Source organism: Electrophorus electricus, chromosome 11 (genome assembly GCF_041902795.1).
Source record: "Electrophorus electricus isolate QZ-2024a chromosome 11, ASM4190279v1, whole genome shotgun sequence".
NCBI classification, from domain to species: Eukaryota; Metazoa; Chordata; class Actinopteri; order Gymnotiformes; family Gymnotidae; genus Electrophorus; species Electrophorus electricus.
The window spans coordinates 7,355,363-7,367,469 of record NC_137507.1 but is presented as its reverse complement, the minus strand read 5'-3'; the positions used below and the strand labels follow the sequence as shown (position 1 = coordinate 7,367,469).

Here is a 12,107-nt window from a genome sequence, read left to right as displayed (position 1 = left end):
CTGCTTAACACACTTGAGCTACACGTTCCTGCTTTTTGGGGAATGGAAACTGTGACTATGGGTGTGTGACTGAGTGATGTCTGCAGGGAGGAGAGTGTTGCTGTAAGGGCAACGTTGATTATCATTAACGTTGGTCTTTTCTGCAGACGTTTCTCTGAGGTGATCTGAAGAGAAAAATCCAAAAGGAAACAAGTGCCTGGCTGTTTTGGTACGTTCCTGCCTCTGGTGTCTTTCCTCCCTTGCTGAGCCTGGCTTGTCCCACGGTGGTCCTGAAACCTGGGATTCGGACGCCCGTATGCTGTGGGAGTCATCCCCCTTTGGTGAATCCCCTCGCCAGCCTGTAACAAGCACGACACCAAGCACTCGTCCAGCTGCAGTGGGAGCAGCTTCACGACTCTCACCAAGAAACAAGCACCAGGCTTCCATTGGCAGCTCAGGCTTGCCTCCAGCTGAGGTCCAGCTCTGACCACTGACCATGAGAGATGACCTCTGACCTCTGACCATGCTCATGCGACTCTTTGAGAATGTGGGAGGAGTGGGTGCAGTAGAGCTGGGAGGTGTGTCTGGGTGGTGCATCTGGGAGGGGCGTCTGGGTAGGGTGTCTGGGTGGGGCATCTTGGTGGTGTGTCTGGATGCTGTGCCCGCTTCCCCTGCCCTGTTAATCTGGAGCATTCCCTGCTCCACCCACCTGCCTTCTTCTTTAGCCCCTCCTCCCTCCTCCATGCCCCGCCCCCTTCCTACCCCCTCTCTCTGTACAGGTTCTGAGGTCTGGGCATGGGTGCTGGCGCTGTGGTGAACTGGGCCACTTTCAGGACCAGTCCCTCCTCATGGACACAGGGATACTGGTCCAGGCCCATGCAAAACCTCGATTGATTAACGACAGGAGCAGGGTCTGTGCTGTCAATCAGTGATTTAGATTGAACTATTATGTTCTTACCAACCAGTCACCATAGAAACAGTCGGATAACAATCACAGGATGTTGTAGGCATGGATGTCCACTCTGAGGACACTCTCAGCTGTCTAAGGCATATTTGGACCCCCAGGTGACATCACAGCAGGTGGTTAAGTGGTTAACCCTCAATTACTCAAGTTGTGTTCAGTCAGAATTGTAAGTCGCTCTGGATAAAAGCGTCTGATAAATGCTGGTCCTTGAGACTGTACAACATCACTTATGTTGTTATCACAGCAGATATTAAATTCTTAGAGGTGAGGAAGCCGGTTAAATAACACCTTCCTTAGAGATGTTTTATTGCCTAGTATTTCAATATACTGGTTACTTAGTAACCTGTTTACTTACAATTTAATGTTCTTTTCTTAAGTGTCTACCTCAGTCACTAGGGGGCTCAGTTAGGGTAGGTGTTTGACAGTACTGCCTGGCACTCAGCAGACAGAGCTATAGGTTACTTTGGAGGATGGCTGAAGGCAACGTGTAGGCCTGCTGGATGTTGAATAAACTACAGTTCCAGGATGATCTCACAGCAGCTGACAAGGTAGCTAGACGGGTAAGAGCTAGACAGGTAAGATCAAGACAGTTGCTCGAGGTGGATTAGCACAGAAAGCCTGGCACCTGGAAGCAAAAGTTAACGCTGACAGGAAGCAGCTTCTGCTAAGTGGAAACCTGAGACCCATGCAGCAGTTACTGAGATGTTTTCAGGTTCTGGATCTAACCAGCTAGTCAAACAGGCAGAGTAATGGATGGACTTTTTCCTGTTTTTTTTTTGTTGTTTTTTTTCAGAGACCTATACAAGTTCTAATTCTTCTTTAGCCTACCATGAATGAGTTGTGTTTGATTAATATTTTTAAAATTAATATTTGTAACTTTTCTTTTGAATACCATAAGAGTTTGAATTCACCTTAAGTCAGAGCCTGATGCAACATAAACAAAGGCAAATATATTTTCTTATATTTAAAAAAAAATATGCTAATTTTTATTTTTCATTTTCATTTTTTTAAAACTCTGAGTGTAATGGCACAAACCGATCTACAGGGGTCACTATTCTCGGGTAGTACAGGCAAAATTCATTCATAACGAAGATGGCATTGTAGGCAGGCAGCAATCACTTACGTCTAGTGACGTGAATAAATAATACAGTTTACTCAATCTTTTCTTCTTTGGTGAGAATCTATGGCCACATACCTATCCAGTAAATAAACGTATAGTGATATAAGCAACCAGGGTATTTGTAAACTATGCACTAATCTTGGTCTTTCATTATATACCTATGGACTCTGATGTTCACATGACAACATGGTGCCCTTTCTGTATGGTCTGATATTGATTGGTAATTGATTTCTGAGAGCCGTAAGTGGCAATGCCGAAAAGGTTAGAATGGAACCTACAGATTATAAATCTGTTTATTATTGCAGAAGATAGGTATGGCCACAGACTGTCCTAAGCATCACTGGATGATAAATAATTTATTTTAAATGACTTCACTGACTTCCAATGGAAAGATTGTGCTATTATTCAAAAACATATTTCAGACAATCTAGTACTACAAGTATGATTTATGAGTTTTTGGCTATTAATATAGAAAAAACAGACAATTATCCGGAAAAAAGTAAGATTATCATTAAAGATATGACCACTCTTAGCAGCAGACCAGGATTAGCTGAGAAAGAAGTCCAGTCCATGTCAAGATTACAGTGGGACAGTAACAGAAACAGGCTTTGAAGACAAAGACTGGAGTAGCTATCTCTCTCTCTCTCTCTCTCTCTCTCTCTCTCTCTCTCTCTCTCCCCCCTCTCTCTCTCTCTCTCTCTCTCTCTCTCTCTCCCTTTCTCTCTCTCTCTCTCTCTCTCTCTCACACACACACACACACATACACACACAAACAGTTTGCTCAGGTGTTTTTTTTTATTACAATTTCAGCCTGTGAACTCCTGATGTATATTGTTCCATTCCAAAATAGCAGATCACATTTTGAAGATATTTAAAGCTTGCTCAAGAACAATTGCATGTTCTTGAGTAATTTCTTTTATGTTATCATTATGTTGGAAAATGGTTTTACCTCAGACAACCTAAACATACACATCATCAGAGTAAACTATTAAAATTATTAAAATGATGATTGGAAAACTGAGAATGTCTTTCTGGTCTTGAAAACCACAGGGTTTAATGTGGAGAATTCTAGGGATGTTAAAAATAATGTGGTTTATAATACTTTACATATACAGTAAGCTACATCTCTGTTCTTGGCACCAGTATAAATGATAAATTACTACAAAATTTGTCTCTATACAAAATTGCTGTTTTTTGTTAGAAACAATGTTTTGTGAACCCAACCAAAAGAATCAAAAAATAACCTTTTAACCTTTCCAGGCACATCAGATGATGCTTGTGAACATGCTTCCTTGAACAGTTCTTACAATGACCAAAATTTGGCTTGATAAAAGCTATATAAAACTATATTGGAAAACCTAGCAAGTTATAAAAGCAAAAAAACAACCCCCCCAAACAAACAAACAAACAAACAAACAAACAAAAAAACCCGAGAAAATCAAACATGAGGAGTTATGAAGTTAGTTCCTAAGAGTTTAAGTAATTAAAACAGCAGGGTACAGTTTGTCTCTGTCAAACCTTTACAGAGAGTCTAGAATGTTAGAAAAGAACAAAAAAAGTTCTATTAACATTATTGCCATCTGGTTATCTATGCGTCCTGATTATCTATGCGTCTTTTGATTACAGGATAGAGTGAAGGAGTGTAGATCAGTGTAATTCAGTGTAATTCAGTGATGTGGACTAGTGGTATGGCATATTCAGCAGATGGAATATGCAAGGAAAGTCTTGTCAAACACAGACAGACACTTGTCCCTACTGAAAACTGAAGAGAAACATCCTATTAAATCTAATGTAAGCTAATTATTTTAAAAACACTCTAGTTAAACTGACTTTTATACTTATAGCCATTCAGAATATAAGTTCTAAGATTTAAAAAAAATGTTTCAGAAAGTGAAATGTGCTCTGTAATCAGCAAATAAACATTTCAGCAGCATCCAGCCAAACTAACCAATAACATTTCAGCAGGGTCCAGACATACTAACCAGTACCATTTCAACATTATCCAGCCATACTAACCAATAACATTTCAACATGATCCAGCCCTACTAACCAATAACATTTCAACAGGATCCAGCCATACTAAGTTATAACATGTCAACATTATCCAGCCATACTAACCCATAACATTTCAACATGATCAAGCCATAGTAACCAATAAAGAGGGGAAACCTGGGCAAGGAGGCGGTCCTCCCTACCTGCCAATCATTTTGCTTGTGCACCCATTACACAGAAGGGTAGGTTAAGTAGGTGTGTCCTTGGTGGGAGGGGCTTTGGAGAAAGCTTTGTAAAGATGGCAGGGACTGAGGGGAGGGGCTAGACTGCTTCAGCTGTCAAGTCTGGCAGACAGTATTGTTTGTTCCAGGCCTGGAGACTTGATGGTTCTGTCTGTGTCATTCCTTTATGTAACATTTCAGGTCATGTAACCACTTCAACACTCATCTGTTCAGTTGAACTTGTATAATATTACATAAAAGCAAAAGAAATGTATTTATAAATCATTTATAATTACAGCCTGGAGTTACTAGTGCGGGTGCGTAATTGTCTAATATGATAATATCCAGATTTGTATTAACCAGAAAAGTTAAATGTTTCATCTTCTTATCACCACACAATGTGGTCAAGAGAGACGAAAAAGGTTCAGGTTTAATTAGTTGATGGCAGTGACAGATCACCTAATACATCTGAGCTAACTGTGCTAAAATGGTTCATACAAAACAGCAAGACAATACAGAACTAACAGTGAAACTCTTAAATGTATATTGTGAGATGATAAATCTTCTGTCCTGCAAGGAACAGCATCTCCTACATGTTTAAAAATAATAACAAACCTTTACAGGGAGTCTAGAATGTTATAAAAGAACAAAAAAAGTTCTATTAACATTATTGCCATCTGGTTATCTATGCGTCCTGATTATCTATGCGTCTTTTGATTACAGGATGGAGTGAAGGAGTGTAGATCAGTGTAATTCAGTGTAATTCAGTGATGTGGACCAATGGTATGGCATATTCAGCAGATGGAATATGCAAGGAACGTCTTGTCAAACACAGACAGGCACTTGTCCCTATTGAAAACTGAAGAGAAACATCCTATTAAATCTAATGTAAGATAATTACTTTAAAAACACTCGAGTTAAACTGACTTTTATACTTATAGTCATTTAGAATAGAAGCTTTAAGATAAAAAATGTTTCAGAAAGTGAAATGTGCTCTGTAATCAGCAAATAAACATTTCAACAGCATCCAACCAAACTAACGAATAACATTTCAACATGATCCAGCCATACTAACCAACAGCATTTCACATAATCCAGCCATACTAACCAATAACATTTTAACATGAGCCAGCCATAGTAACCAATAACATTTCACATGATCCAGCCAAAAAATGTATTTATAAATCATTTACAATAATAGCCTGGAATTACTAATCTGGGTACTTAATTGTCTAATATGATAATATCCAGATTTGTATTAACCAGAAAAGTTTAATGTTTCATCTTCTTATTACCACATATCAATTTCTTTTACCCGAATAAATTAAAAATGTTGTTCTATAGACATGTAAACTATATTTAATTAATTCACTAGAGAGAGTAGCCATCTGTGAGCCTGTCTTGAGCAGACTCTTGAGTTCCAGCAAAACAGATATGCTAAACTGTCTTCAGCCTAATCACAGAGATGGACTTGACCTTGCAAATTTGCTTTGCGGTAACTCAGTTACTAGTTAGCCAGTTAGGGGGTAAATGGGCATGACAAATGATTGTAGAGGTTTCTATCTGACAGACATCTTAAGCGATCAGTGTTTATGGCTGAGTGTGGTGTATGATGTGGTGTTTGATGAGACCAGAGGCCTCTGTTCACCACTGAATTTGAAAGCAACCACTCATAACTGTGGCCTGGTCACTCTTTCTCTTTATGCTTCTAAAATTAAACTTCCCAATCACAGAAATGTTGCTTTACAAAACATTCGCTTAGTTAAAGTAGCATACTACATGTGCTGCAGATCACAGTCTTTTGTGCCAGTGAGAAATAAGTGTCCTGTCAATTAAAGCTTGTCTACTGCCTACTGAAGTCTTGCCTAGGGGATGAACTTGGCACACAACGTGTAATTCAGAAGTAATTAAGTTTAGCCGAGAAAAAGTGCAGTGAAGAAGTCAAATCTGATTTTCTTCTCTGTTGAGTTTTTGCTTCAACCCTAAACTTTTATGGAATTTTAAATCCTTTGTTCTTAACGTAGTCGAAAAAGTTATTTAAAAAAAAAAACTGACATGAAAAGGAAAATTAATTTTAATCTTCATAGTCTGATTTTTAAACATGGTGTGACTGACACTTAACAAAGGCATCCTAGAAAACATTAAACGAGGAATGAAATGGCACTATTTTTCAGCTGTGAGGCTTTCTGTCTCATCAGACGTCGAACATCTGTAGGAGCAGATCGAGGACAAGGAGCAGAAGCTCGTTGTGGTCCTGACACCATGAGAGAAACTACATACACTGCTGAAAAGGCTCGATACTCCAAACCAAGACGACTGCCTAGCAACCTGTGCGGTCCTGTAAAGGTTTGCGGATCTGTTGTGCCCAGGCATCTGCATTTCCACAGGAAACATCTCTGGGACAAGAACTGGGGCAGACAAGGCAGACCCAAAGGCATTGTGGGATTTGCTCCTGCCCCTGGCTCCCTTGCACCCCAAGCTGTCTCACCCCTGAGAGGCAGGGAGGCAGAGAAGGACTTCAGGCCATAGTCTCTTTCCCAGGCAGTCTCCTGTCATTGAAGGTGTGCATGTTTATCACCTCCTCTGTTTTGACGATGGCGGGCGTCTGTGGCTTGGGTTTGAGACGCTGCTGGCACTTCAGGGCCAGTGTGAGCTCATCCACGATGGCGCTGCAGAAAGAACGCTGGAGAGAAGAGGCACGGAGGAGAAGGAGAGGAGTTATGGGGAGGGAGAGGAAGAGGCCTTTAATATTTAAAAAGGAGCCATAAACACGACAGCAGCTGACCTTCTCCATGTCCGCGTTCTGTTTCGATTTGAAGAGCACTTCCCCCACAGCGACGAACACCGAGAGGACGAGGCCGACGGCCAGTACGATGAAGATACCCCCGATGTTCTGCACCCCCAAAGCACTGGCCTCCTTGTTCTCCTCCTCTGGACAGCCATTTCCTCTCCACCACTTCTCCTTCATCATGTGCAGTTTGCCTTCTTCCTGAAGCTGCAGGATCGCTATGGTAATCTTGTCTCGGTATGGAGAGCCTACAGGGACAAAATATGAACGTAACAAATATGACCTGTTACAGTGAAGAAAATAACAAAGGAGTGCATATTTGATAATATGGATAACATGTGTTATTATGGAACTGGAAAAGGAACCATGTTTTTAAAATGGACCTCACGTTAATTATTTATGAAAGTATTTATGTAATCTCTGAGTCATAATGAGGTGAGGTCTTCTGCTGTTTTAACAAGATCCACTCAGACTCTTGGTGGCGTCTGGAATTGAGAGTGCTACCTTTCATAACTAGATAACACATATGTTCATCTCTATTCATAATAAGACAACCATCAAATGAAAAAAATACATTGCCTGGCCAAAAAAAGGTCACACACTCTAATATTTCATTGGACCACTTTTAGCTTTGATTACAGCATGCATTCGCTGTGGTATCTTTTTCCACAAGCTGCTTCAATGTCACAACATTTATTTCTGTCCAGAGTTGCATTAATTTTTCCCTAAGATCTTGTATTGATGATAGGAGATTTGGACCACTGCGCAAAGTCTTCTCCAGCACATCCCAAAGATTGTCAATGGGGTTCCGGTCTGGACTCTGTGGTGGCCAATCCATGTGTGAAAATGATGTCTCATGCACCCTGAACCACTCTTTCACAATTTGAGCCCGATGAATCCTGGCATTGACATCTTGGAATAAGCCTGTGCCATCAGGGAGGACAAAATCCACTGATGGAATAACCTGGTCGTTCAGTATATTCAGGTAGTCAGTTGACCTCATTCTTTGGGCACATAAGGTTGCTGAACCTAGACCTGACCAACAGCAGCAACCCCAGATCATAGCACTGCCCCCACAGGCTTGTACGGTAGGCACTAGGCATGATGGGTGCATCACTTCAGCTGCCTCTCTTCTTACCCTGATGCATCCATCACTCTGGAACAGGGTAAATCTGGACACATCAGACCACATGACCTTCTTCCATTACTTACAGAGTCCAATCTTTATGTTCCCTAGCAAATTGAAGCCGTTTTTGCTGGTTAGCCTCACTGACAAGTGGTTTTCATAAGGCTACACAGCTGTTTAGTCCCAATCCCTTGAGTTCCCTTCACATTGTGCATGTGGAAATGCTCTTAGTTCACTATTAAACATATCCCTGAGTTCTATGATTTGATTTGATTTCACCACACGTTTAAGTGATCGCAGATCACGATCATTCAAGATTTTTTTCCCACCACATTTCTTCCTCGAAGACAATGTTTCCCCACTGTCCTTCCAATTTTTAATAATGCGTTGGACAGTTCTTAACCAGATTTTAGTAGTTTCAGCAGTCTCCCTAGATGTTTTCTCTGCTTGATGCATGCCAATAATTTGACCCTTCTGAAACAGATTAACAACTTTTCTACAATCACACAGGATGTGTTTTTCAACATGGTTGTTTAACAAATGAGAAGCTACTCACTGCATCAGTTAGGGTTCAATAACTTGTTGTCAGCTGAAACATATTCACCCATGCAGTAATTATCCAATAGGTAAGAGGAGGCTCTTACCTATTTGCTTAGTTAAATCCAGGTGGTGACCTTTTTTTTGGCCAGGCAATGTATATCTATATGATATTCTGAGCTTGGTTCTTAAAAAGCAACTCCCACCCCCACAAAAAAAAAATTGCAGCTTAAACAGCAGTACAGAACAGGGGTGTTATGAATCTAGAATAGGGGTGTTATGAATCTAGAACAGGGGTGTTATGAGTGGAAAGAATGGTGGTGTACCCGTACTGAAAGGACACTGGTGTACCTGTAATGAAAGAACACTGGTGCACCTGTAATGAAAGAACACTGGTGCACCTGTAGCGAAAGGACACTGGTGTACCTGTAATGAAAGAACACTGGTGCACCTGTAGCGAAAGGACACTGGTGCACCTGTAGCGAAAGGACACTGGTGTACCTGTAGTGAAAGGACACTGGTGTACCTGTAATGAAAGAACACTGGTGCACCTGTAGTGAAAGGACGGACACTGGTGCACCTGTAGTGAAAGGACGGACACTGGTGTACCTGTAGTAAAAGGACACTGGTGTACCTGTAGTGAAAGAACACAGGTGCACCTGTAGTGAAAGGACACTGGTGTACCTGTAATGAAAGAACACTGGTGCACCTGTAATGAAAGAACACTGGTGCACCTGTAGCGAAAGGACACTGGTGTACCTGTAATGAAAGAACACTGGTGCACCTGTAGCGAAAGGACACTGGTGCACCTGTAGCGAAAGGACACTGGTGTACCTGTAGTGAAAGGACACTGGTGTACCTGTAATGAAAGAACACTGGTGCACCTGTAGTGAAAGGACGGACACTGGTGCACCTGTAGTGAAAGGACGGACACTGGTGTACCTGTAGTAAAAGGACACTGGTGTACCTGTAGTGAAAGAACACAGGTGCACCTGTAGTGAAAGGACACTGGTGTACCTGTAGTGAAAGAACACAGGTGCACCTGTAGTGAAAGGACACTGGTGTACCTGTAGTGAAAGGACGGACACTGGTGCACCTGTAGTGAAAGGACGGACACTGGTGTACCTGTAGTAAAAGGACACTGGTGTACCTGTAATGAAAGAACACTGGTGCACCTGTAGTGAAAGGACACTGGTGTACCTGTAGTGAAAGAACACAGGTGCACCTGTAGTGAAAGGACACTGGTGTACCTGTAGTGCAAGAACACTGGTGCACCTGTAGTGAAAGGACAGACACTGGTGTACCTGTAGTGCAAGAACACTGGTGCACCTGTAATGAAAGAACACTGGTGTACCTGTAGTGAAAGGACACTGGTGTACCTGTAGTGAAAGAACACTGGTGCACCTGTAGTGAATGGACACTGGTGTACCTGTAGTGAAAGAACACTGGTATACCTGTAGTGAATTAACACTGGAGCATCTGTAGTGAAAGCACACTGGTATATCCGTAGTGAAAGAACACTGGTATACTTTTTTGGAACAGGCAAGAATTTCTATTTTTATCCTTCTTAGGACTGATAGGGTGTTATTTACTTGCTTGATATTCAATGTACAGTACACAATCAATGACCATTTACACACTGTCTTTTGTATACTAGACAAATAACTTGTCAGTTATCAAATCAGTAATCAGAATGGCAATATTAGAAAGATTAGTTACAAGTTTAAAGTCATTCTTCTATGCTTTAAAGCTGTTTTGCAGTATATTGAACTTTTGGCACTGAGGTGCTCTTCATGTACATTTTTGACTTGAGGGCCACTTGCCTTGGTTCTGTCATGGAATGCTTGCCTTCCATGTGCGTCGTGGTTTGGCATGCCACGTGACTTGGGAGGATATGTTTGTGGCCACGCCTGCACACACCTGCACCTTGTCTTGTCTGTGTATTCAAACATGTGTGAAAGTGTGCATTGCGTTGGTCATTGTTAGTGTAGTGTGTTTGTAACTACATGTATCGAGTCTTGACTGTTTGTTTAAATATCGTGTTAAATGTTAAAAGTTGTTAGTGTTTAGTGTGCTCATGTTCGTTTGTGTTTTCACGTGAATGCCACATTTGTCCTTTATGTTGTGTTTGAATAAATGTTCGTCTATGTTTTGGAAGTCTGTGCGTCCTGCTCCATGCCCTTCGGCACTCGGGCTACCGCGTTACAGGTTCTCTGCTTCACATGGCCTAACTGGGATCTGAACTTGAATCCCAGCTGTTTAGCACTCCTCTACACTATCATACAATGCTTTTATTTTTGGTGCATCCAATTGCTTTGTAAAAGCAAGATAAACTGCAAGATAAACTGTGAAAAGTCATACCATAAATCCTGAGAAAAACGATTGGTGTTTCAGAATAAGAATTCAGAAATGAAGCGGCATTTGGGAGACATTTCTTAATGTCAGTACTGTAGGTAAATAGTATTTTTTTTTTTTTGTAACTCCTGCTGTCCTAACTATGTCCATGTCCACTGAACTCTGTCCATATAAAAGCACATCTGCAGAGAACATCTGCACAACACTGAGTAAAACTTTTATAGTGTCTAACACTGGAGACTGCACAAGGCCCGCAAGTGCACAATATCTGCAGTACACAGAAATTACTGTCCATTAGAGTCAGTGCATTACTACTCCTGGCAGAACCAACCACCATATCAAACTCAAGGGTCTTTTTTTGGCTTTCTGCTAAATGAAAGGAATAAACTAAAATAACCATTAGTTCCATGCGTTTTGTCTCTCCTCATGTTTGTGAATTCACTAACTGCTCTGTGTAAACACAGCACAGCCATCCAAGAAGACATAGTGTTAGAAGATTGATGGTAGGGGACACCTGAGGACCCAGGTGCTCAAGCGCCGATCCCTGATCTTCCCGGTATTCCCTTGGTCTCAGATTTATAGGGAATATTAGTGTCAGCAAATAAGAAAAGTTCCTGCTTATGGATGTGAAGCTGAACTGAAGTCTACATGAATTTAATCCACATAGATTTAATCAGATCTTTAAGATATAGTGAAGATGCTAATGGATGTATTTGTTTTGGCTTTGTGCCACTTTTTTGTCACTTCTATAATTTATAATAATGGTTAATAATAATGGGTTTAGTTTATAATAATGGGTTTAGTTTATAATAATGGGTTTGGTTAATAATAATGGTTTTGGTTAATAATAATGGGTTTAGTTTATAATAATGGGTTTGGTTAATAATAATGGTTTTGGTTAATAATAATGGGTTTGGTTAATAATAATTGGTTTAGTTTATAATAATGGGTTTGGTTAATAATAATGAGTTTAGTTTATAATAATGGGTTTAGTTTATAATAATTGGTTTGGTTAATAATAATGG

At 40.7% G+C, this 12,107-nt stretch overlaps 1 protein-coding gene across 1 annotated transcript in view; it reads right to left on the bottom strand.

Moving 5' to 3' along the window:
- Positions 1–2,848: 2,848 nt before the first annotated feature.
- The window catches only part of LOC113587785 (glutamate receptor ionotropic, kainate 2), a 51,562-nt gene continuing 42,303 nt past the window's right edge, over positions 2,849–12,107 (bottom strand). The window contains exons 15-16 of the mRNA XM_035528105.2: positions 7,062–7,312; positions 2,849–6,959 (exon numbers count right to left, since the gene is read on the bottom strand). Coding sequence (XP_035383998.1) covers positions 6,795–6,959; positions 7,062–7,312 — 416 coding nt within the window. The 3' untranslated portion in view covers positions 2,849–6,794. The remainder of the gene's footprint in view (positions 6,960–7,061; positions 7,313–12,107) is intronic.